Source organism: Eublepharis macularius, chromosome 9, assembly GCF_028583425.1.
Source record: "Eublepharis macularius isolate TG4126 chromosome 9, MPM_Emac_v1.0, whole genome shotgun sequence".
Classification (NCBI taxonomy): Eukaryota; Metazoa; Chordata; class Lepidosauria; order Squamata; family Eublepharidae; genus Eublepharis; species Eublepharis macularius.
Genome location: NC_072798.1, coordinates 2317956 through 2344852, shown reverse-complemented (window position 1 = coordinate 2344852; position 26897 = coordinate 2317956). Strand labels below are relative to the sequence as shown.

Sequence of the window (26897 nt, the reverse complement as noted above, 5' to 3'; positions counted from 1 at the left end):
GTTGCCCCCTCTGCTGGCAGCCCACTGAGTTCCACCACTTTTCCCCCAGAAAAAAAAGCCCTGCAGAGCCCCATTTACCTTAATTTCTGCCATCTGAGAAGTAGGAGAAAAAAAATAAAAGTTGAAGATAGAAAATGAATTCTGTCTTAAAGTATATTATGTGGGCAGAAACACTCAAAGTTACAGTAGGTAGGACTACCAACATAATGGGATACGGAGTTATAAAGTTTGACACTGAAAACTCTGCGCTCTTTAATAATGTATTATTAAACAGAGCATATTTGAACAAAAAATGACTGAAAATGTTGTATTTATCAAATATACATAGGAATTATTTTCTAATGATGTAGATTGTCTTACATAAAAATTTTCATACTGCATCTTTTGAGTAAAACCTTGTCTTGCATTTTATTCATACTAAAAAAAGGGGGGGGTTCCCCCCCCCATTCCAGGGGTTCCTAAGATTTCCCAGTTTTTTTATGGGGAAAAACTCAAAAGACTTCTTAGGTGATATATTTTGAAAAACCTTGCCTTAAGCAGAATCTCACTCATTCTAAAGGAGAAAATACTTTGTAAGAGTCTTTTCCCAGCACTCCCCCAAATTCATCAGCAGAGCAATGGGGGAAAATCCCTTTCGTGTTTTCCCAGGCTCCTGCCTCTCGCTGTGTCCCCTTTTGCGCAATGTGCGCGTGCATCCAGAAATTAGGATTTGAATCCAGTGGCCCCTTAGAGACCAATCGGATTTTCAGAGGGCCAGCTTTTGAGAGTCAGAGCGCCCTTCTCCAGGCACTGTAACGCATTGCTACCTCAGTGCCACGCCCTGGGGGAGGCAGCTCAAGGGATAAATAGATCAGTGACTCATGAAGAGGCAGAACAGGCATCCTCCTGTTGGTGTGTGTGTAATTTTGAAGTATAAAAGAGGGAAAGAAATGCTGACGGAGAGGGAAGCACATGCAGTTAACAGGAGCCCCTTTCCTCTGTGAGCACCACTGTGGGGCTCAGAGGATCCTTTAAGGGTACCCCGGGATCCCGACTGAACTGGCAATTTCCACCAATCCCCCCCCTTGCCAATGCAACCCCTCCTCCCGGTTCCGGCTATTCCTCAGAGTCCCACATCTTCCAGGACAGAATTTCATGGGAAGGAGAGAGGCAGGGAAGCTGCATTCGGCGGCAGGGAGGCTTCGTCTGGATCCTATCAGTAAATGCGAACAAGCCGCCGTGCTGAAAGGAACTAATTACACGCAAAAGCATCTTCTTTGGAGACAGGCGATGCCCCGGCCTTCCTTTCCCTCCTCCACCACAGGACTGGCCGCGCAGCACTCAAGCTGGGTGTTTAGCGATGCCGAGGCAGGCGATCCACAGCCACAGCCCTTCTGGCCGGAGGGCAGGCAGAGCACTGGTCCCTGGGCCTGCATGGAGAGGGCCGGGGGACTGCTGAGCTGCACCCCCTCTCGGAGGAGGAGGGGCCTAAGACTCCAAAGGGCCCAGCAATGACACACCCAATACACAAGGAGTTTATTGCGGCAAAGCAAATTGGCAACGAGGAGCTGGGCCAGATGCTCCTGGGAGCGGCAGGAAGGGTGGGACCAAGGCTGGAGGAACTGCACAAAGAGGAGATAGATGATCACACAGGTGGGGAGGAGAGAGGTCCCGGCTGGGCAAGGGAGGGGGCCAAGTACGTCTTGAAGCGCTCGTGGGCCTTTTCCCGGCTCAGCAGGCGCAAGCCCATGGTGTCCACCGCTTCCTCGAGGCCAGGCTGCTGGGAGACTTCCACGGTGTAGTCGTTGGCCTGAAGGAGAGAGAAAAAAACTCGAGGCTAGCGAAGTTACCAGCACCTGAGCTCGACGGTGGGGGGTGAAGGGGTGGGATGACCTGGGAGGGGCCGGTGGCACCTCCGTGCAGTCCGTGGCACACCTTGCCCTTGACGGTTATACTCACAAGCTGCAGGGAGGCCAGCAGGCAGCGGCAGACCTCGAAGGCCGGCTGCCCAGCCACCAGGCTGGCAAAGGAGCGCCACTCGCCCACCTGGCCCAGGCGGGACACCAAGCGGTCCCCGTAGCGGTGGATGTCGAAGGCTTCGTGCGCTTCCTGCAGAGAGAAGGAAGGAGGTGAGACCACCACCACCACCACCCCGCTCTGCCTTCTCTGGTCTGCTCACGCCATCGCATCCGTAGCCCTGGCCCCTCACCTGCTCCTCCAGCTGCGGCCGCATCTTCTCCTCCCAGTCCTGGAAGCGCCGCGAGAGCATCGTGTCTCGAGCATACTTTTTGGAATGGGCAAGGAACAGCTCCTGGGGAAGGGAGAGCAGACTTAGACGTCAGGGGTTGAGGAAGTCCGGTCCTGAACTCCGTTCCGCCTGTCTCTTCCCCCCCAAACAGGGCACAGTGGCAGCTCAGGAGACCCAAAACAAGGCGGCTGCTCAGAGCGGAGCTCTCCCCTATCTCACCCTTTGCTGACCCAGGGTTGGTTTGGTTTTTTAATTTAAAAATGTTATTCAAAAAGAAAAAGTAAAAAGACAGTAAAAAAAAAGATGTGTAACAGCTCATCTAAACTACAGAATATTACTCCTCTCCCTCTCCTTAATTACTTATAATCAAGATTTTATACTCAAGATTTTATAATTCAGCCTTATAAATTTGTTGACTCAAGTGTTTTACTGACTCCAGCCATAAAATAAAACTAGAAGTCCACCATGAGGCAGGAACTAAGATTCAATTTACAAAGCAAAAGAGCAGCAGTAGCAAACATTTAGCCAACAAATTCCAGGTGCCACTTTCTGCAAACCCTTGTCCCTCAGCACCTGCCTCAGCATAAGGAGGGTTCATTTGTGTGTGTGATGTGCCATCAAGTCGTCTCCGACCCATGGCGACCCTATGAATGAAAGACCTCCAAAACGTCCTATCGTTAACAGACTTGCTCAGATCCTGCAAACTGGAGGACGTGGCTTCTTTTATTGAGCCAAGCCATCTCCTTTTAGATCTTCCTCTTTTCCTACAGCCTTCCACTTTTCCCAACATTATTGACTTTTCCAGAGTCTTCTCATGATGTGACCAAAGTACGATAGAGGGTTCATTTAATCGGTCATGATTAAGAGCTGTTGATTGACCACCCTGTGGTTGACTTTTAGAGCAATCTGCCCATACTGGAGTGGTTTTTAAAAGCAGTATATGGGGACACTTGTGGCACATAATTTTGGTGGCTCTTTGTGTATGACCATTTGCCGTATGGTAGGAGGACATTACCGGGGCAGGACACATACCACGTTCTTCCGTACCAGTTCCTCATAACTGAGGCAGTCAGGGGGTTCGTGGAGACCTGCAAGCGAAAGCAGAAATCGAAAGGCCTCAGGAAATGGCTACATCTGCAAAGCTGCACATCCATTGTACCACGTTCAACTCACTGGCTGTGGGAGGTGATGTGTCTACACATGATATTTGGTCTCTCCACCAGCACACACCATTTTTAACCGGAGTGGATCGTAGGGACTGCACAACTGCAGCCTCACGGCATCTCCACTGGCTTCAGGGTTCAGTTCAAGGTGCTGACGGTGACCTTTAAAACGCTCTGTGGCTTGGGACCAGCACATAGTAATGGCTGCCTGCACCCACGAGAACTTGCCCAATGGCTACTGTCATTGTCGAGTGGTCTGTTTCAAGACCCCCCATCACTTGAGCCTAGGCAGGCAGCAACCCAAGAAAGGCCTTCTCGATTGTGGCACCAAACCTGTGGAATTGCCTCCACAGAGACAGCTTCCCTCAGAAAGAGAAGGCCTCTCGGTTTTATTTGGCGTTCCCAGGGCTGTTTTTCTGGGGGAACTCTCACCCGGGGCGACTCCCGGCAGGAGCTGACGCCCCTGTCACTATACTTGCGCGCACTCCCAGGGCCATGCGATGACGTCACTTCTAGGAAGTCACGTCATTGCGCACAGTGCGGCCACACACACACACCTCACCCCCCCGGGAGAAAGAGAGAGGAAGGGAAAGAAAGAAGGAAAGACATGGAAAGAAGGAAAAAGGAAGGAAAGAAAGATATGGAAAGAAGAGAAAAAGAGAAAGGAAGGGAAAGAAGGAAAGACATGGAAAGAAGGAAAAAGGGAGGGAGGGAAAGAAAGAAAAATGGAAAGATGTGGAAAGAAGGAGAGAGAAAGGAAGGGAAAGAAAGGAAAGACACGGAAAGAAGGAAAAAGGAAGGGAGGAAGGGGGGAAAATGGAAAGATGTGGAAAGAAGGAAAGAGGAAGGGAGGGAAAGAAAAATGGAAAGATGTGGAAAGAACAGGAAGGAAGGAAGGGAAAGAAGGAAAGACATGGAAAAGAGAAAGGGAGAGAAATGGAAGGAAGGGAAGAGAGAGGGAGGAAGGGAAAGAAGGAAAGACATAGAAAGGGAGGGAGGCAGGTTTCAGCTGGAAGGGGGGGAATCCCCCTCCTCTCAGCTGAAGTTTAAAGCCTGTTTGGGGCTTCCCCGGCTTCCTCTGGCCCACAGGAAGTCTTGGGCTGCAGGGAGAGGTGCCGGAATGCTGTTCCACGGTGTTCCGCCTGGAAAAAAGCCCTGGGTGTTCCCTTATTGACCGTCTTTCCTGTTGATGCTTTTAATTGTAGTTCTAGAGCTATGTCATTTTTAAAATTGATTTTAATATTTTCTAACTGTTCACTGCCTAATTGGATGGTAAGGCAGGACAAAAATATTTTAAATAAAGAAATAGTTTTCGCTTCTAAGCCATCACACCAATGAGGCTCGCCTCATGCTGGATCTCTCTGTTCTGTTCGGCCAGCGGCGGGGCCTCCCCCCACGGCCAGCTCTGCCTCTGCCATCAGCATGGGGGAAGCACCACAGGCAGCACAGAGCACGTGCAGGGCCCCCCTCCTCCTCGTCACCCAGCACTGCTGACTCGGTATTTTGTGGGTTTGTTTGTTGTGCTTTGTTTGCTCTGGTCCCTGACCTGGATAGCCCAGGCAAGCCCAGTCTCGTTAAGTCGTGGAAGCTAAGCAGGGTCAGCCTTGGCTAGTAATTGGATGGGAGACCTCCAACGAAGGCCAGGGTTGCAGAGGCAGGCCATGGCAAACCACCTCTGTTAGTCTGTTGCCATGGGAACCCCAACAGGGGTCACTGTCAGCCAGCTCTGACTTGAGGGCATTCTCCTCCACCCCCCACCCCCCCATAAAGAAGCTGATGATCCTCGAGGCACCATGCCTGACCCACAGTATCGGCAGCTTCACAGCATAAAGGGAAGCTGTTCCCCCACCCCCACCCCCACCCCGCCCGATGGTCGGTGGTGCTGCCTTCCAGCCCACCGTAAGCCGGCCTCGTGCTCTAGTGGGTGGCCATTACCCTCTGGCGCCGCCTCCTCTGTGGCTTCTAGTGGTGGAATATCGGGCTGTTCCAGAAAATCATCTATGGAGGGAGAAAGAGTTCTGTAAAGGCACAAGCAAGAAACCCCGCGGCTTTGGGAATGCTTCTGAATACACTGACTGCGCGTAAACGAAACCTCCCCAAGGATTGCCATGGAAATAGAAAAAAAGCAATCCCCCGTCCCAGGGTCGGTCTCTCTCTCTCACACACACATTTTTTCCTCAAACACAGCCTATGATCTTGCCCACCTGAGGAGGGTTATAGACCGATTTGCCAACTTGGGTACCGATCATTTCTGCCCCGACAGTTATTCCTTCTGATCTACTTGAGCACCAGAAGAATCCTGCTGGATCGGGCCAATTTGGGCCCATGTTGTCCAGCACTGCATTTTCTTGTGGTGGCCCCAATGGGATACTAACAGGGGCACAAAGTCCAAAAGCGTCCCCTCTCTTCCTCGTCCCCTCAGCAACTGGTGCACATGGGCACGCTGCCTCCGAGCGCAATTCTGCTCCTAAAGCGTCCACTGGAAAAAAGAGCAAAGAGTCCAGTAGCACCTTTAAGACTAACCAACTTTATTATAGCATAAGCTTTCAAGAACCACAGCTCTCTTGGTCAGATGCATCGTCAGCTTTTGAGAACCACAGCTCTCTTCGCCAGATGCATCGCTGCGTCTGACGAAGAGAGCTGTGGTTCTCGAAAGCTTATGCTATAATAAAGTTGGTTAGTCTTAAAGGTGCTACTGGGCTCTTTACTGTTTTGCAAGCACAGACTAACACGGCTAACTCCTTTGGAAAAAAGAGGCCTTTTCTACAAGGAGCGAGTGTCTAGCTACCCATCCTGGGGGATTCCTTTCCATTCCGGTTCTTTTGAAACTCTCCCAGTTCCAGATGTGAGTTTGGGGATGAGACTTCTTTGCCTGGTAATTTTCCAGGCCTTTAAGGTTCAGTCAGTAGAGTCAGAAGCAGAGTTTCGAATTGCACCCATCACTTCGTGCTAATAGACGTCCTGTAACTGTGGACATCTCACTCTCTGAAATAAACTGGTTTTGGCTTATATGCTTTGAACTGCAGTGGTTCCATGAATGCTCAGCTAACATGACGGGCCTGAAGAGGAGTGAGCGAGGCTGGCAAGATCCCACAAAAGTGGGGCAGGAGAGGGGAGGTGGACATACAAGCAAGAGGTGCTCAGGCCCCTCTGGAGAGCAGGGTCATAGCATGGGGGGGGGACACTCATCATTTGGTATGTACCAAGATATTTACATGTGGACAAATTTTAAAATTCTTCATGGCTTAAAACAGAAGTTGAAAAGGAAAAAGTGCGTGTGTGTATGGGGGGGAAAGGGCTGCTTAGAAATGGGGCTGGGAAATGGGGTGGGGGAGATCACTTAGGAGCAGCCATTTCTTTTACTGGGGCAGACGGCAGCAAACTAATGGAGAAGTAGGTAGGTAGGTAGGTAGGAGTAAGGAGAAGAGACGTTCTGATTTAACGGGAGAGCTTTCTGTGCAAATGGAGGCGCCAGAACTCCCCATTTAGCCTGGAGAAGGAAGTGGCCCGAGAGAGGCTTGCACCTCGGCTAAGGATTCAGCCAGCGCAGGGGAAGTACCTTCTCCTCCATCGTCCATGGCGTTATCCAGGGCGCCATCGTCTCGCTCCTCCTCTGGTGGGTCAGCCTCTTCCTCTTCAAGGGGCAGCTCCTCCTGCGCTGGGGCCAGCAGTAACCCTCGCTGGGGAAGAGAAAAGCAGGCTGCTCTGCCACCACCCCTGGGTCAAAACTTCTCACGCACAGCCGAGCTTTCTAAGATGCCCTCCAGACAGCCTTTGACACATGATGCATTTTACTAACTACCAAAGCTCTCTGCTCAGCTCCAGGCCAAACTGAGGGCAAGGGCTCTTGGGGACTTGAGAGCAGGTTTTCACCCATCTAAGCCTCCAGAAGCTGCTCTGAAGGTCCCAGGTCAGTATCTTGAGGCTGTGGCCAAAAGGTGGAAGGTAAACAAACTGAAACTTAACCCAGACAAGACAGAAAGAGTGCTGGTAGAGGTCAGAGTACTTAGCTGGTATCAGTCTACTAGATCTAGATGGGCTTAAGCTAGTGTTGCCAGGTCCCCCCACCTCCCTCCACGGGCAGGAGGTAGGAGGCCTGGCACCTACTTTTTGATGTCTCTCTTGCGTGGTCTCCCAGCCTGCACGATGACATCACACAGGCCATGTGCTGCCCTGGGAGTGCTCCCACGCTCCACAGGGGGCTGAATCGGGCAGCTGCGGTGCATGGGAGTGCACCGCACCGCCCAGGAGTGTACCTCAGGAGGCATGTTCCCCTCCTCCGCTGGCCAGGTAAGCGGAGACAGGGTGGGAGCAGGGGATCCCCTGCCTCCAGTGGGGGACTGGCAATCCTAGCTTAAGCTTTCTCTCTTAAATCAAGTTAAGAGTCAGGAGGTGATCTTGGACCTCGCCTTGTTCATGGATAAGTAGGTCAGGGCTGTTGCTAGAGCCAGTTTAGTGCAGTGGTTAAGACCGGCAGGACTCTAATCTGGTAAGCCAGGTTTCATTCCCCACTCCTCCACTCGGCCAGCTGGGTGACCTTGGGCCAGTCACAACTTCTTGGAGCGCTCTCAGCTTCACCCTCCTCCTCCTCCTCCTCGATAACGTGATCTTTATCTATTGTGTTGCGTGTAATTTGAATAATAACAACAACATTCGATTTATATATTGGCCTTCAGAATGACTTAACACCCACTCACAAAGTGGGTTTACAAAGTCTGCTATTAATCTGCTTCCAGGCCCAATTCAAAGTAATGGTTATCTCTTTCAAAGCCCTTCACTTCCTGGGACTCACAAACGCGTCTCCTGATACGCTCCTGTGAGCCAGTTGTGCTTTGCAGGCGGCCTTCTCCTGGTGGCACCCACACCTGAGGTGGTCCACTTAGCAAGAGTCAGGTTATGTGAATTCGCTGTGGTTTGACCCGAAGTCAGACCTTGGGTCAAGCCAAGGTCACCCAGCTGACCAAGTGGAGGAGTGGGGAATCAAACTCGGTTCTCTGCCTCCCCGAGAGGATGCAGTGGGCCCCTTCACTTGCCGCATTCAAGAAGGCATGCAGGATAAGAGGAAGTTCCAGAAGGCATTTGATGGAGGACAGACTGCTTTACTGCTCTCTGCCCCTGGCAGCTACCCACCTGCCGCTGAGACTGGGGGCTCACAGAGAAGGGTCTTCCTAGGTGATTTCAGTTGGCAGGCAGGTACGCGTAGGACTGAAAGGGCCTTCAAAAACTTCAGCTCCATATTAGTTAGGGCTTTATAAGCAATAAACACCCTTTGGTTTGTGCCAGGGTGTCGACAGCCAACATAGTTACGTCAATACCCATAAACTACGTTCTTAACTACGTTCTTGCGCCCAGCCAATACTCCAGCTGCTGCTGCTGCTGCCTTTGGGACCAATCGAAGCTTCCGAACCCTCTTCCGAGTCAGCCCCACATAGAGCAGCAGTGAAACAGTACAGTCTGGAAGCGTTCAGAACACAGGCAAGCATGGCCAGATCATGTTCGTCAAGAAAAGGTACAGGGGGCACCACCCACCGAACCTGGGCAAAGGGTCGATGGTGGCACAGAGGAGACTGCAGGCCCAGAGCTCACACTGCGCTGAGACTGCGAAGCTGCTCCTCCCGGTGGCGTGCAGCCCCATCCAGGACAGTCCGCTCCTTGTCTGTGATTTGCACTATTAACAGCTGACAGCATCTCATCCGCCTTGGGCTCCTGCAAACCTCAAGGCAAAGAGGATGCCCAGAAGCCACGCACAGGGCCTGGATCACTGCACCCCCTTCTCCCATGCGCACCAGTTTTCTGCACTTCCAGGGACAGCTCTGCCAGGAAAGGAAGGGCCTCCGAGCTGCACCCTCCCACAACATACACACCTCTAACATCCGCCTGTGCAACTTCCTCTGGGCGGCCAGGCGTTCCTTCACGTGCCTCCAGTACAGGATTTCCAGATCTGTTCAGAATCAAAAAAGCCGCCTAAGGATCAGGTCACCCCTGTGCTCTATTAACCAAAGCTCAAATGATTTTTTCCAGGCCTACGACACCTGTGACTCACTGTACTCTCTACAGGGAACTCCTTTTCTCCTTCCCTGTCACAGGTGGGGAGATGGTTTCTCCCGAGTGACCAGCTCGTCGTTTGTGCACTTAGATCACAAGGCCTGTTGCGACAGCTGGTTGCTGCTGTTTGTCGTTGTTGTCCATCTGTAGGGCGCTTCAGTCCTTTTCTCGCTAGAATCCCCTGCGGCCCAGCATGTGTCTCCCAGGTGGGGGACACAGGCCAAGCACGCTTGACTTGTGCAGAGCGCAGCTGTGATGCTGAATGTATTCTCAGATCCACCCTGGGACCAGCGTAGACCCTCAAGCGCGCTCCACCCGCCAGCCTCCTGCTGCTGACCGAGCCCACCTCTTGCCACTTCCTCGCGTTTCTCTGATTCAGTCTACTCAATCACAACCCTCAGGAGCGCCCGGCTGCTGCCGCTGCCCCCTCTGGCTTCTCTCTTTTGGCGGCTTCACACATCACAATGATGGAAGGAAACCTCTGCATCTCCCTTCTTTGGCACTTTTTAAAACGTGCAAAGCCCTCTGGTTTCTGCCTGGCTGCTCTCCAGGAGTTTCCCCTTCCTCTTTTTGCCAAATCCTCTCTCACAGCCTGCTCTTGTGTTAAACCCAACCCATTCTGGCCTCAGCGGCACTCTGATTCCCTACCCCCAACCCCCCCCCAGCAATTTTGTCGGGCCCGCACATCTGTCCAGATCGGGTATTTTGCAAGTCCTCTCAATAAAGGCTGCAGCACAGCCCTGACCTGTGCAGCTGCTAATATTTTGTTCACGGTAAAGAGAGGAGCAGCATTCTGCACAGGCCAGGCTCTCTGGGCTCCTGCCACTGCAGGTGGGCACGAACAGGTTCAAAGAGCGGTCAACTACCTACAGGCTACAAGGGCACTTTGGATCGAAGCAGATCCAAGGCCACCTGAGCCCTCCTCTCATGCACAAGGGTGGGGATCTCTGAAGCAACCCCAAGGATTGCAAATCCATGCTTGCCTGAATAAAGGAGCCCATAAGCGGTCAAGAGGAGGACCAGAATGGAGGCAGCCAGCCAGCCCCACCCACTCCTATGGGTGCACCCACGCGCCTGCTCCCACCAGCCACACACACTGCCGGGGCACACTTGCACGCACCCACGCGCCTGCTCCCACCAGCCACACACACTGCCGGGGCACACCTGCACGCACCCACGCGCCTGATTCCACCAGCCACACACACTGCCGGGGCACACCTGCACTCACCCACGCGCCTGATTCCACCAGCCACACACACTGCCGGGGCACACTTGCACGCACCCACGCGCCTGCTCCCACCAGCCACACACACTGCCGGGGCACACCTGCACGCACCCACGCGCCTGATTCCACCAGCCACACACTGCCGGGGCACACTTGCACGCACCCACGCGCCTGCTCCCACCAGCCACACACACTGCCGGGGCACACTTGCACGCACCCACGCGCCTGCTCCCACCAGCCACACACACTGCCGGGGCACACCTGCATTCACCCACGCGCCTGATTCCACCAGCCACACACACTGCCGGGGCACACTTGCACGCACCCACGCGCCTGCTCCCACCAGCCACACACACTGCCGGGGCACACCTGCACGCACCCACGCGCCTGATTCCACCAGCCACACACACTGCCGGGGCACACTTGCACGCACCCACGCGCCTGCTCCCACCAGCCACACACACTGCCGGGGCACACTTGCACGCACCCACGCGCCTGCTCCCACCAGCCACACACACTGCCGGGGCACACCTGCATTCACCCACGCGCCTGATTCCACCAGCCACACACACTGCCGGGGCACACTTGCACGCACCCACGCGCCTGCTCCCACCAGCCACACACACTGCCGGGGCACACTTGCACGCACCCACGCACCTGCTCCCACCAGCCACACACACTGCCGGGGCACACCTGCACGCACCCACGTGCCTGATTCCACCAGCCACACACACTGCCGGGGCACACTTGCACGCACCCACGCGCCTGCTCCCACCAGCCACACACACTGCCGGGGCACACTTGCACGCACCCACGCGCCTGCTCCCACCAGCCACACACACTGCCGGGGCACACTTGCACGCACCCACGCGCCTGCTCCCACCAGCCACACACACTGCCGGGGCACACCTGCATTCACCCACGCGCCTGATTCCACCAGCCACACACACTGCCGGGGCACACTTGCACGCACCCACGCGCCTGCTCCCACCAGCCACACACACTGCCGGGGCACACCTGCACGCACCCACGCGCCTGATTCCACCAGCCACACACACTGCCGGGGCACACTTGCACGCACCCACGCGCCTGCTCCCACCAGCCACACACACTGCCGGGGCACACTTGCACGCACCCACGCGCCTGCTCCCACCAGCCACACACACTGCCGGGGCACACCTGCACGCACCCACGCGCCTGATTCCACCAGCCACACACTGCCGGGGCACACTTGCACGCACCCACGCGCCTGCTCCCACCAGCCACACACACTGCCGGGGCACACTTGCACGCACCCACGCGCCTGCTCCCACCAGCCACACACACTGCCGGGGCACACCTGCACGCACCCACGCGCCTGATTCCACCAGCCACACACACTGCCGGGGCACACTTGCACGCACCCACGCGCCTGCTCCCACCAGCCACACACACTGCCGGGGCACACTTGCACGCACCCACGCGCCTGCTCCCACCAGCCACACACACTGCCGGGGCACACCTGCATTCACCCACGCGCCTGATTCCACCAGCCACACACACTGCCGGGGCACACCTGCACGCACCCACGCGCCTGATTCCACCAGCCACACACACTGCCGGGGCACACTTGCACGCACCCACGCGCCTGCTCCCACCAGCCACACACACTGCCGGGGCACACTTGCACGCACCCACGCGCCTGCTCCCACCAGCCACACACACTGCCGGGGCACACCTGCACGCACCCACGCGCCTGATTCCACCAGCCACACACACTGCCGGGGCACACCTGCACTCACCCACGCGCCTGCTCCCACCAGCCATATCCACTCACCGGCAAACGTCGGGCCTTTCTTCTTGCTTCTCTGGTTGTCAGCTCTGTTGTGCTCTGAGGGGACATACAGAGTGTGCTTAGAAAGAGGTGGTAACCCCAGCAGAGACTGCCTTGGCTTAGTGTCTCCCCTTCTCCCCCGCCCCAGACATCTTGCTGGCTCTTCTAAGACCCAACGATCTAAGGGGAATGGAGGCACTTTCTCCTCAAGAATAGCACTCTGTGGCCTATGGGCCATTAACAATAACAACATTCAATTTATATCCGGCCCTTCAGGACAACTTAATACCCACTCAGAGCGGTTTACAAAGTGTGTTGCTATTATCCTCACAACAATAATCACCCTGTGAAGTGGGTGGGGCTGAGAGAGCTCTGAGAGAGCTGTGACTGGCCCCAGGTCCCCCAGCTGGCTTCAGGCAGAGGAGTGAGGAATCAAACCCGGCTCTCCAGATTAGAGTCCTGCCGCTCTTAATCACTACACCAAACTGGCTGCAAACACAGTTAGAAGCTCCCCAGCCCTTCCCCATTGACCCCACTTGGTTAACAAAACTGAGCTGAATCCTGCATTGGTGTGGCTGGATCCTGCCCAGCCTTCAACCCCTATTTCAGCGGCAGGCGCTCCAGGAAGAGGGGCAAGGAGCCACGGCACTCACCTGTGGCCGAGAACCACTTGGTGAATTCCTGCAGTTTGCCAGACATCCTCCTCTTCCGTTTGGTGCCCGGCAGGTCATCCAGGCTTCGAGGCACCGTGAATGGCTTGCCTGGAGGGAGGGAGAAAGAAGAAACGCTTCTGAGGTCCCCCCTCACCACCCTTCAAAGACTCGGCAATTCTTTCCCCCATCATCACACTTCGGCGTCGCCATGGCAAACGGAAGCCAGGAACGATATTCCGCCCCTGCAGAGAGGGTCCTCGGTTCCTTGCTCCGACAATGCATCTTGGGCTGCCACCACTGTAGACAGGAAGCTGAACCAGGTGAACTTCCTGTACCGCACTTGCATTTTATTCGGCCAGTCAGATGACTTGTTTTGGCTTACGTTTTGTGGGGATCTAAACGAGGTTGGGAAGGGCATCCCAGCAGCAGCCCCCCCCTCTCAAAATACCTTTCTTCAGGGGCTTCTCATCTGAGGAGCTGAAGGGGTCCAGGCTGTGCCAGGGGTCCAGCGTCTCCTGGCAAAGAAACAGAAGCACCAGCAGGGCTTTGGCATGATGCTGGATTAGCAAGAAACAGAGACCTCTTTGCCATGTCTAAGAGACGCCTGATCCGCCCAGAGAGCAAAATGAATAAGCAAACCATAATGCCAATTCTCCATGCCATGCAAGCTGATTTTATTTAGCGAGATGTAAAAGGTGAAAGCAACGCAATCCTGAGAGCTTCAGGTCAAACATACACACAGTATGGGGACATCAGCTCTCGTCTCTCTCCAGGCAGCTGAGTGAGGACAGGACAAAGTGCAGCACAGAGAGCGGTTTTCTGATGCCAAAGCATGAAGGACCACCGATGTTTATATTTTATTTGATTTATATCCCGCCCTCCCCACCAACGGGCTCAGGGCAGGTTACATCAAGCAAAAATTACAATTTAAAATCAGCATTAAAAACAGTCAATCATAAAATTACAGAGCACCGTCACCAAGGTGGCGGTCTTCACCAACAGCAATCCCTTGCCTCTAATACGGGGGGGGGGGGGGGCAGGCTCAAGTTTGTTCATATAGAGGCCAAGGTGACATTTATGGCCCCCTCTCAACAGGAGACTGAAAGGGAGGCTCACCAGATAACATAGGAGGGGCCTCAACCATATGCCTGGTGGAACATCTCCGTCTTGTAGGCCCGCCAAAAATACAGAAGGTCTTGGCAGGCCTGTGTGTCGGCAGACAGAGAGTTCCACCAGGTGGGAGCCAGGATCGAAAAGGTGGACCTAAAAGCGAGCGAAGAAAGCGGGCCTTGGCATGAACATGGAAGAATGGCCAATGCTGGATTGGGCCAAAGGTCCTTCTGGCCAACGTAAGCTAACAAGCACAGCAGGCATTCTCAATTTGTTCTTGGCACACGGAAAGCAGAGATAGACTGCCCCTGAAGAGGAAGGTTCTACTAAGATGACTAACAGACACTGGTTGTTCCTTCCTTTAGAAAAATACATCCAGACTTTTTTCCATATCATCTATGCAAGTGGCAATCGAGTTAACTGCCCAATGTGAGAAGTGATACTTTGACTCTCTCAAAGCCAATCAACACCAGCTTTAGGAGGCAGCATCAGGGTAAGGCCTCCATGCCCTGTTTCGTGCCTCTCCAGAGGAATAGGCTGGCCGCTGTGAGAAACAAGGTGGCTCGCTGGACAAGGTGGCTCTCTGGTCCAACCCAGCAGGGATGGTCTTATGTTAAGGGACCAACTTAACACTACAAGGTGGGAGGGGACCAAAATGAGAGGAGACAAGAGGGTACCCTGAGGCTGAGCCAATGCAGCATCTCTGTCTCTCTAGCAAAGAATAGCCAGTCTTTTCTCTCCTTCATCCCATTCCAAAATTTTGAGAAGGAGCTCTTAGGTTTGGGCCAACTAAGGAACGGGGACAATCACTCACTTCAAAACAGATCCAGGAGTTAGCTGTGTTAGTCTGCAATCGCAATCGCTTTTGAGAACCACAGCTGACAACACATCTGACAAAGAGAGCTGTGGTTCTCGAAAGCTTATGCTGCAATAAAGTTGGTTAGTCTTAAAGGTGCTACTGGACTCTTTACTATTTCAAAACAGGGGATCACAGCATTCATGCCAGCATGAGACAAAAGGATCATACTCCAACACAGCTCAGACTTCATGAGACAAACAGGTTGAAAAGTGCTTAATTAAGGCTTAATAATATTTGTGAAGCGTAGATATGTCCGACCGTGTGGCCTATTTTCACCCTGATATATGCAGAAAATTAGACGCTTGTGATAACTGCAATCTTATTTTGAAAACCCAGTTTAAAGTATCTCAGACTTTGTTTTCAGAGAGGGAGGGAGAGAGCTGGCTGCAGGCATTGCTTGTCAAAAGACTAATGCTTTTCCGTCAGGGGGGCGCTGCACCCCCCCCATCCTTACCTTTACAGGGGCATTGGCCTCTGGGGCCGGAGGTCTCTCCCGCAACATGTATCCTTTCCTTTGGGGGACACTCTGGAAGACAGAGGGTCAGAGCTGTCAGGGACCCCCCACGGGACCCTGACAGAATCCCTACTGGGAACAAAGAGTCCAAATTTATCTTGCATGCATCGCCCCACCCCAAATACCGCATGGGGCAGAGCGTGTTCCACGGCCGTTGCAGGAGCATCTGGGCCTCCATGCGAGTCATCCAGCAAGAAGTCGCCGACGCCTCTGTCATCGTCGTCATCGCACGCGGGTTCTGCTGCGTCTGCTTTTGAGGGAGGGGGGAGCAGAGCAAAAATACTGTCCAGCCCTGCAGCCATCAACTCGGGGGGGGGGGAAGCCTCCCTCTCCTGTTTGCACTGGCCTACTTCAGCTGCACATTTCAGCCCAACAGTGTTCTATTATTGGCAAAATACATTTATTATGTATATTATGTGCATTAGTTGATTTGTTTGATGTAGTTTTAAGGTTGTAATGTTAATTGTTAATTAAAATAATTTTTTTAAAAAATCAAGAAGACTGAGACTCGGAAGAGCGGCTGTGAGGGAGCAAGAGAAGAACCTTAAAGGTAAAGATGTCTCTCTCTGGGAACCAAGATCAAGATAATTCAAACTATGGTTATTCTCCATTGCTATGCATAGATGTGAAAGCTGGACAATGAAGAAAGCTGACAGGAAGAAAATGGATTCATTTGAAATGTGGGGCTGGAGGAGAGTTTTGCAGTACCATGAAGAGCCAAAAAGACAAATAAACGGGTACTAGATCAAACCAAGACTGAATTCTCCCTCAAAACTAAAATGACAAAACGGAGGCTATCGTACTTTGGTCACATCATGAGAAGGCAAGATTCTCTGGAATGCTAGGAAAAGAGGAAGACCTAAAACGAGACGGCTTGACTCAATAAAAGAAGCCACGTCCTCCAGTTTGCAGGATCTGAGCAAGTCTTTTAATGATAAGATATTCTGAAGGTCTTTGGGAAACCACCCCATAACAAAAGTCTGCCAAGAAAACGTCGTGATGCAACATCCCCCCCATGGGTCAGTAATGACTCGGCGCTTGCACAGGGGGACTACCTTTACCTTTACTTCATAGGGTCGCCATAGATTGGAGGCAACTTGATGGCACGTAACACACACACACATTGCATATACTTCAATTTTTCCAATACTACCTAAAAGAGGGTTTCCCCCCATGGCTTCAAATGTCTGGAAATCCTACATCTCTGCGTGGTCTGTTCCCCTCCAGCAAGAGAGAGACTGCCGGCACTACTCACCTCCTTCCCCAGAGAAGTTCAGGGCAAGAACTGGCATCTCACACCCACTGATCTCCATGGGGGCAGAAACAGCCGCTGGGGCAAGACGCTGGGCTCCTACAGCAGGGAACAAGAGGGGCATGAGTGGCGCTCGACATTCACACACACCCTCACTGCCGTTTCGACGCCAGTAAATGCAGCGAGTTTGGAGGTCCCACAGAGCTCTGCAACCTGACTCATCCGAGTCAATGAGGAAGTGGAATAGAAGGCCATTGTGGGCAAGGGGCCCTATGGGTGCCACAATCAGAAGAGACTGCATAGGCCATGTGCGCTGCAACGAAATTGCCTAGCTCAGTGGCTGGATCAACCACCATTTCATTGCAGGTCTACAAAAGCATGTGGGCACATCAACTCCCAAGCTTTGCCCAGGGCTCAGAGACTGTCTGCCACCCTGCCTGAGACTCAGGACAGAAGGAGTGGAGTCTGGGAACTGTCTTAAGGCCTGGCGTGTTGAGGGAGTGCTGCACAGAGGCTGGCCAAAGCATGCCCCCCTCTTGAGGAGTCCTTTCCCATCCATTCCAGGTGGCACCGCTGGACCGGGGAGTACAGATGAACGCCGTCAACTGCATGTTTTATGTGGACCAGCAGTTTTTATAAACCTCAGCTGGGCATTTGCACCAACCCATTTCCAGCTCACATTCCAGGCTGCTTGTCAAGAGGCAGCCGCTGCTGCTGCCCTGCCCTGCCAGTGGGCTTCCCAGAGGCTCCTGGCTGCCCACCGTCAGAAACAAGAGGCTGGGCTGGAGAGGCCCACTTTGATGTGCTCCAGCCGGTCTCCTCGGAAGCACTGCCCTGATTCACGCACGCTCAGCCCCACCCTCCATGAGCTGGCTTTCAGCGATGACTGAGGCTGCCTCTGATGGCTGTAAGCACCATGCGCCATCCATACCCACGGAGTTGCCACCGTCCCATTCGTCATTCCTCCCAGGTGGGCACTGTGTGGGTGAGAGTCCTGCCAGCTCCACCATGAAGGCGCCGTTGGCATGAGGGGTGCATGTGTTCATGCAGAAGTCCTTCCGGCTCGCCAAGATCTCCCCTTTCCGGCTGCAAGGAAACATACCGTAGGTAAGCCAGGGAAACATGGCAACCTCCTCAGTCTCGTAAGAAAGCCTCGGAGAAGTGGGGTGAGAAACACTCAGAAAATGTTATTGTTTAAGGAATAAAATGTCATCAGTAAAAGGCAAAAACCTAATGCCCCAATCCACGTTTCTACATTTATCATGCACACATCAGCCAAAATGATGTACAAATAAAATCTTAATATTCTATATGCGCATGGGCACACACGTGCACACATGTTATCTTAAAAAAGGAATCTTTATTATTGTTTTCTCAAGCAACTGAAGTCAATTTTCTTAGCTTGGAATACAAATAGGGAGAGTTGGTAGGACATGCTTTCCTGTTCATCTAGTAGAAAACAAACAGCTTACTTCACTGATTAGAAAAACGTCAGTAAGTTCGTTTGTTGATGAATGGAATCCCCTCATCGACTATTTATATGAAATAGGTAACAATGATTTGCGGATTTATGGATTAAGGGATTTTGACATTAGAAAAAAGAGAGCTTTTAATTATTACCTAGAGAAAGTGTAGATTTGACATGATACAAATATTTATTTTGGAGAAAATTGGAAACCTTTTAGTTTAGATTGTTTTTGTTGTTTTTTTCTGCCTTATGTATGTTTTTGTATGTTGATTAGTTGTTTTTGTTTGTCTTATTAGTATATGTATATATTTGTATATGTGTACTTGTAGTTTTTTAGGTTTGTTTTTAATTATATAAAACTTTTACTTAAAAAAACAGGTATTTTCAGGTACATAAAACAGAAATTCCACCTTTGGGGAATCATAAAATGGGGCAGGGGAAACAGGAGATAATGAAGTTAATCTTCAATACAGCCCCTTTGACAGATATAGGCTCAGTGAATCAAGAGGGAAGGACTGGAAATTATGATAACCCCTTTCCCCCGTCAAAGTGTCTTGCCAGCCCAGGAAGAAGGGCTTACCTAAACAGGGGATTGCCCTTCTTTTCTGCTTCCTCTGGGGGAACCAGGGCCATTGGAGTCAAGGGGACGACACTGACTGCCTGGAAAGACAAATGACAAGAAGCGCAGGGCTGTGGGGAAGAAGAGAAGCAAATGCATCCGTCCAGCTGCAGACCTGGCTGTCCCCAGCTCGAGAGCAGCCAAAAGCCCACAGGAAAACCTCGCCGTGGCTTCCACTTAGGCCACAGAAGGGTTCCTGTTTCTCTTGTGGGCTGTTGCTGCCGTCAGCAAAGGGATCGGCAAGCTGCAAGTGGGAAAGCTGGAGAGAAGTCCAGGAAAGAGCAAAATCAGACGGATCACCATCCTCGCTACAAAAAGGAGGCAAGCAAATCAATCTTTGAAAAGAAGAAAAGATCCAGAGTGAAAATGAAATTATTCTGCAAGAGGATTTGTGAAAGTTAAAACCACAAGAAGAGTCCTGTTGCGTCGTCTTCTGGACCTGGGGAGAGGCCTTCTGGAAGGGCTCAGCGATGTGTTCCTCTGTCCGAGGAACGGCTCAACCAAGTTCTAAAAAAATCACTGACAAAGCTGAACGGAGACAAAGTATGTTCCTTTCTAGACACACGCTAGACTGGCTGGTTCAGCACCTAAAAGCCCAGGGGAAACGCCAGCTTGCATGAGCCTTACCCCCCCCGCCCCCCAAATCTTGTGCCACCTGAGTCTTGATGCTTGGACCTGGGGGGGGGGGGGTCAGTAAGCACCCCCCTCCAAATCCCTGCCCCCTCGTCTGCCATTCAGCTCAGAAATCCCCCATGAGAGCAGCAGCTAACGGGGAGGGCTGGCTGGAGCAGAAATCACTCACGCTGTGCCGGTGGTTATCCCTCAAGTCCATGCTTGCTCTGCTGCTCTCTTGAATGTCATCCAGAGACAGGAACTGCAGAGAGAAAGAGAGATTCTGACAAGGATAAAGGGGAACCTCCTTCCTGCCTCGGTAGGCAAGAAGAGCATCGTTCCAAAACTACGTAGGAAGCAGCTGGGGAAGCCAGCGTCCTTCCCTTGGAATGCATTTACATTTCCAGCCTACCTCATTCCCAGGGCCCAAGGCAGGTCATTGTGTTAAAACAGCACTAGAACACTAGAGAACACAGCAATCTCTTGGCTTTTTCCTGTAGATATCTGCAGCTGGAAATAGCCTATTAACCTTTCTAACACACACACACACGTGTGTACAAATTAAAGCCAAGCTCCTAGTTCTCATGGTATAGAAAAATACTTGAGGAAGTTATGTGCCTGCTAGGGAGTTTCTATGCTCCCTTCCCACCCAAGTCGCTTAAGGTGGCTTACATCTGGACCGAGAATAAAGTCAACATGACATTGGACTGCCAACCCAGTTTCACACAGGGTCTGTCTGGATAGCAAAACGCTGCAGCAGTGAAACTCCACGTGCTCTACTTCGCCTGCATTAAAGGGCAAAAAGGCAACCCCCCCCTCCCTCCTTCCCTGAGTCTCACCTTTTCCTCTTCCGATGCTGGCCCGGTGCTGACATCTGCGTCTACCCCATCTTCTCCCACAGATGTTGGCAGCTTCTCCCGCCTAAACGAAGGGGCAGAGTGGAAAGAGAGACAAACGTCATTTTTAAAAAGACTTATTTATGTATTTATTTATGTATTTGGTTAGATTTTTAGCCTGCCCTCTGGGCAAGTGGGCTCAGAGCAGGTCACAGTGAGCATAAAACAATGGGTATAAATACATTGACAGCAATAAGCTTTCTGAAGGAAGTAAACAGACCTCTAAAGGGAACAAGATCAGAGGGAGGGCTAGTCACCGATAAAATTAGTCAACCAATCCTCAGGATTTGCACAACTCAAATGGGAACTTCTAGCCTTCGAGAAAGCACATCGAAGGCTGGAGTTAAAAAAAGCTTTAACAGAGATGGGCAGTCAGCTGTGCACAACTAAAGTGCAGAGAAAAGTGGTAAGAAGGAGAACTGAATTAGTTGGATCAAAGTTTTAAGCACCTTGCTTCCAAGTAAACACACACACAGGACTGGGTTGTACACCCCCGAAACAGCAAAGCAATTGATCAAAGTTCTGATTTAAACGTGTATGACTTTCAGGATCTCTCCCTCTCTAATTCACAGAATCCCAGAAGAGTTGGAAGGGTCCCTACAGAGACCATCTAGTCCAACCCCCTGCCCAGTGCAGGATCAGCCTAAAGCATCCCCGACAAATATTCATCCAGCCTCTTCTCGAAAACTGCCAGTGAGGGGGAGCTCACCACCTCCCTACGCACCTGATTCCACTTTTGAACTACTCTGACCGTGAAAAAGTTTTTCCTAATATCCAGCCGGTACCTTTGTGCATGCAATTTAAGCCCGTTGCTTCGGGTCCTACCCTCTGCTGCCAACTGGAACAGCTCCTTGCCCTCCTCCAAATGACAGCCTTTCAGATAGTTAAAGAGAGCAATCATGTCCCCCCTCAACCTCCTCTTCTCCAAACTAAACATTCCCAAGGCCCTCAGCCTTTCCTCGTAGGGCTCGGTCTCCAGACCCCTGATCATTCCCGTCGCTCTCCTCTGCACCCTCTCAATTTTCTGCACCCTCTCAGAGAAGCTTGAAAGTCTGGATTAGAAGGAAGGGACAGAAGGGAGAGGCAGTCAGGGTGGAGAGTGAGGTGATTCCCCCCGCCCACCCTACAATTTCAGGATATTATTGGTTCGCCATTCTAACACTGCTGAATAAAGCAGAGGAGGAAGCCTGAAGGGGAGTGAGCATGGCATACAACCTGAGCTAGGAAGAAGAGAACTGCTAAAAGAAGCTATAGGAAGTTGGGAGATCCCAGTAGACCCTTCAGAGCAAAGATATTGTGGCCTGAGGAAAGATATGTTGGTCTGAAACGAGCGAAGAAGAAATTTGCCGGCTCGCACTCATTGCCACTTACTTCCTCCTTGACAACGCTACCAGTTAGCAAGGCAATGGATGTCTTCACGGCTTAATTCTCTCCAGCTGTGAAGCTTGCTACTACTTAACAACGCCGGAGAATTGTCACAACACGGCTGGACTTTGAAAGTTATCATTACATTGACTGTTGACTTTTCACTATTACTTTATTTTTGATCACTGTATAGTGTATGTACCCATTTATAATTTACAAAAGAATAAAGTGAAGCAAGCAGAGCAACAGGTCCCCCAGAGAGAGGTGGGCTCTCCTGGGGAAAGGGTGAAAGAGCTCCAGCAGGCTCAGGGTCAGTCCCTCCCCACCCCCACACTAAAGAAAAGGCTTCACTCACTTCTTATTGGAGATTAAGTCGAGCGCCTGATAAACCAAAGAGTAGAGGTACTCCACCTGAGAAAGAAAACGCTGCAAAATCAGGAGCTGGAAAGAGCAATGATCCTGAAGGACACAGCCCACAAGGAACACCAGCTGCACACATCCCACTGAAGTGAAGTATCTGTTTATGGGATCCAAACGAGACATGTTTCCAACGTCCGCCCAAGCACATTTTCTGGCAGGGTCAAGGACTGCCCACGACTCTTTACAGCTTTGCATCAGAGATTTGATCAACACGCATGGGGTCTTGGATCCACTGCTCAGCATCTCTGATAAACGTGACCTGAGGCACATGAGCTGGGAAGAGCCACTCTTCACCACTCTGGAGAGCTAAGTCAACCCCAGGTGTCATTTCTGGACAAGGAAACTCCTTGTATACGGACAGGGACAAAAGGTTTCGCACAACTAACAGTGTGATCCTAAGCAGAGTTACTCTGCTTAGGACTGCACTGTAAGCATGCCACAAAGTAATGCTACAATTACACAGCTACAAGTGGAAATCGGCATATAAACAAGTGATGCAACGTTTTTCTGACCGATTTGTAAGAATCCTGACAGCACCATTTTCAGAAATTTCAAACCTCTGGGAGGAAAAGCATTTTCTTCGGTTTTTTCCCGGGGGGCGGGGGGGCGGAATGGAAACATTGGGGGGAAATGCAGTACTCGCATTCCTATCAAACCTAAACTTCTTTTACTGATTTAATAACATAAAATGCATCATCGCTGATAATTTAATTTGCATATAACACTGTACTATTTGGCATATTTATGGCAATTAAATTTTTAATCATGTTTGTTCTCTATATGAAAAACTGCCACTATATCCAGTACTTGAGATACAGTTGCTAATGGCTGTACCATCCTCTACCATAGCATATGTGTCTTAGAGAGCAATCCTAACCAGGTCTACTCAGAATCCTACTCAAGTCTATTCAATGGGGCTTACTCCCAGGAAAGTGTCTTTAGGATTGCACTCTTAATGTCTGCCATCTGAGAAGTAGCAAAAAATAAAAGCTGAAGGTAGAAAAAAATTCTGTAGTAAGCATATTATTTGGGCAGAAACACTCTTAAACAGTCTCAATAAGCATGCCTACCAGCATATTTGTTAAACTGTATAAGACTGAAAACAGTGGCCTCAATAATGTATTCTATTAGAAAGATTACAGTATATTGTTACCCAAATTATTTACATTTAAGTTGCATATATTTTTGAAGATGTTGTATGGTGGAAAGAGCCATCAACAGCTCAGCCAGCTTATGGTAAGCCCACAGGGTTTTCAAGGCAAGGGATGAGCAGAGGTGGTTTGCCATTGCCTGCCTCTGCATAACCCTGGTCTTCATGGTGGACAAGAAAGAAATTACAGAGCACCAGAGTTCCAGTGTGTGACAGCAATCCTCAAACCAGCCTCTGACTGGCTTTTTTTGTGGCGCTGCCCTTCTTCTGCCCCTGCCCTGCCCCAGCTTTCTCCAGACAGCCTCCTCACCTTCTTACTGTAGATGCAGGCTGAGCCTTGGATCAGCAGTGCTGCCTCACTGAAGTTCATGGTGGTTTTGCCGCCATCGAACGAAATGCGTATCTGCTCCAGCTGCAGAGTAAAAGGGATAGGGGTGGAGCAGTGAGGGGCACAATGCCAAGTCATGGAGTCCTAGAACTGGAAAGAACTTACAGACCATCTAGTCCAGCCCTCTACTGAATACAGGAAATCCAAACTGGATTATAACTGACAGGTAGCTGCCCAGCTTCTACTTGGAAACCGGTGACAAGGGAGAGTCCACCATTCCCACAGTTCCATTGTCAAACTGCTTAGTGTTAGGGAGTTTCTGCTATAGTTAATCTAAAATGGACCCGCCTGTAATTTCAGCCCATTCAGCCGAATGTCAGTCCTAGGGTGTCAGTCCCTGGCAGTCCCTCACAGCGAGCAAACAGGTGCATTGGTTGAAGAAACTTTATTTAGAGATCTACTATGCACTCATAGGTAGAAGTTGGCAGAAGTAATTAGTCAAACAATAGGACCACTGATATAGGGGAACGTTTTCCCGCCCCTTTGCATTCAGGCGCGAAACCAAAAAAGTTACATGGGAACAAAGCAGTTTAGTCTAGACAGAAGACAGAGTGGAATCATTCCCTCCTGTGAAAAGATACATTTCAGTACACAGCTGCAGCTCCGGCCCAAAGCCACTCAGAAAGCGCATATTTCTTAGAGATAAGAAAGAGGCCACTTGCTCCTCTAGAAATTAGTATTAGCAATCTAGACACCTTCAGATGAATTTTACAAAATGCATAAGATACAGTATTGTACTTTGGCATTCTAGCAGTATGAGTTTAAGATGTAGCGTAAGATGCACAACACAATGATGGCATGGATGCTTATATCACTCTCAGTATAAAATGCAGAATACAACAATGGCATGGATGCCTGCAGAACACAATAATGGCATATGTCACAAAAATGGCATGGATGCTGGCATACACGACACCGAATCTTGTCTTCCAGAGCGGCAGAGAACAAGCCTTTGCCCTCTGGAGCACAACTGTATCTCCTCAGCATTTTAATTAATAAAGGTTTCATGGTCTGGCTTTGACGCCCCCTGCTAGAGATCTCCCTCCAGATCAATAAAAGCGCCACTGAGAAGCAGTCCATAGGTGTGATTATTAAGCCATCTGTGAAGCCACCCTAAGGTACTATCAGCCAATCAGCATTTAACCAGGATACCAGGGGAGAGGAGGTGGGCTGGGAAGAAAGAGACCAGGATGTCAAGGGAGCCCAGGCCCATACAGAGGTCCAGGTCACTTGTAGCTTTTGAGGTCCCCGGCCATATTAAAAAATCACATCTCACAATGCAAATAAAGACAAATCATGAGAGTTACCAAATGCTAAAAAAAAAAAAAGAGTTAACAAGCCTCCTGCCAGGCCAAACGGCTCGCTGCCTCCTGCTCTAGTCCCAGAGGAGCCTCCCCTGAGAGCAGAGGAAGAGCCCTGCTGGATCAGACTAGTGGTTCATCTGGTCCGGTATCCTGTCTCACTCAGCGGTTGACCAGATTCCCCGGAGGGCCTACAACTGGGCATAGAGGCCAAGGCCTTCCCCTGATGTGGCCACCCGGCTCTGGGGTTCAGAGGTTTGCTGCCTCTGACTATGGAAGTTCCCTTTAGTCACCTTGGCTAGTAGCCATCGATGAATCTGTTCAACCTCTATTTAAAGCCATTTATGCCCGTGGCCATCACTGTCCTCCAGCAGCAAATTCCACACCTTACCAGGGCTTTTTTCCTGGGAAAAGAGGAGGTGGAACTCAGCGGGTTGCCAGCACAGGGGGAAACTCTTGGCAGGAGGTGGTGCCCCTGGGACCACATGTGCGCGTGCAAACCCTGCTATAACATCATGCCCTGCTGAGGCCCTCTTCTCTGCCCTCTCCAGGCTTCACCTCTGTCTACGGATCTGTCTAGAAGAGCGGCATATGAGTACAGTGTACAGTGTTATGTGAGCTGCTGTAGCATAGTGGTTAAGTGGTTAGATTGTGAATCAGCACTCTGCTGGTTTGAATCCCACTCCTGCCATGAGCAGGAGGGGCCTTGGGCGAGCCCCTCCTCTCAGCCCCAGATGAATTGTGGGGATGATGATCACACTGATTTGGTTCACTACTCTGATGGGGGTGCCAATCTGCCTAGAAAAGCAGCACGTAAGCACAGTTATTATCCTGAATCTCTTGCCCATCAGCTTCCTTGGGTGCCGTCCAGTTCTATTGTTTCAAGAGAGGGAGAAAAAGTCTCTCTCTTTCTGCTCTCTGCCCCGTGCATAATTGGATAAACCTCTAACCTGTCCCTTTAGCCATGCTAGAGTGGCCAACGGGGTTGCCAGGCAGTAGCTGGAGATCTCCAGGCCATCCAGATCACTTTCCCTGGAAAAAATGGCTGCTTTGGAGGGTGGACTCTATAGCATAGGCTTGCCGGCCTCCAGGTGGTGGCTGGAGATCTCCTGGAATTACAGCTCATCTCCAGGCCACAGATATCAGCTTCCTGGGAGAAAATGGCTCCATTGCAAGATGCCTTCTATGGCATTATACCCCACTGAAGCTCCTCCCCTCCCTAAACTCCACCCTCATCAGGCTCTGCCCCCCAAATCTCCAGGAATTTCCCAACCTGGACCTGGCAACCGTACTATAGCATCATACCCTGCTGGGGCCCTCTTCCCTCCCCCAACCTCCGCCCTCTCCAGGCTTCACCGTCAGGATCTCCAGGAATTTGCCAACCCGGAGCCGGTAAACTCTGTTGCCAACCTCCCGGAAGGTCTCCTGGAATCGCAACTGATCCGCGGGCTCCGGGGCTGAGTTCTCTGGGGGGAAACGGCTACTTGGGGCCGGGCGCTGCGCGGAGCCCGAGACGGCCTCACCTCCTCCAGGTACTCGCCCAGCTGGGCCGCCACGTCCACCTCCCAGTTCTTGGTGAGGTCGCGGATGGGCTGCAGGAAGGCCAGGAGGCGCGGGTCCGGGTCCGGGTCCTCCATGGCCGCCGCGGCCGGGACAGCCCCGGGACGGATTTCGATTTTCCCGCCCGCCCGGCCGGTGACGCCATCAGCCCGCGCCGCGGCGACGCCTCTCTCTCTGCGCACGCGCACTGCAGGCTCCGCCCCCTGCCCTCTGCGCCTCCCGGCCCCGCCCCCCGGGCGCCCTGGGCCAATCCGGCT

The 26897-nt window shown here is 51.7% G+C and overlaps 1 protein-coding gene across 2 annotated transcripts; it reads right to left on the bottom strand.

Annotated features, from left to right (window-relative positions):
• Positions 1-26755, bottom strand: NCAPH2 (non-SMC condensin II complex subunit H2). Of its 2 annotated transcripts, none has more exons than XM_054989325.1 (20): positions 26604-26755; positions 23702-23803; positions 22177-22232; positions 20400-20481; positions 19751-19822; positions 18910-18989; positions 17793-17947; positions 16865-16960; positions 15735-15859; positions 15550-15621; positions 13575-13641; positions 13127-13234; positions 12477-12530; positions 9255-9331; positions 6950-7070; positions 5326-5388; positions 3260-3315; positions 2189-2290; positions 1939-2088; positions 1-1789 (listed from the first exon to the last, which is right to left on the bottom strand). In XM_054989325.1, exons 1-20 carry the CDS (start codon positions 26715-26717, stop codon positions 1625-1627), a joined length of 1917 nt encoding a protein of 638 aa, XP_054845300.1. In that variant the 5' UTR covers positions 26718-26755; the 3' UTR covers positions 1-1624. The 2 variants fall into 2 exon arrangements, with proteins under 2 accessions (XP_054845300.1, XP_054845301.1); XM_054989326.1 differs by having other exon boundaries at positions 15735-15856.
• Between the last annotated feature and the right edge of the window lie 142 nt (positions 26756-26897).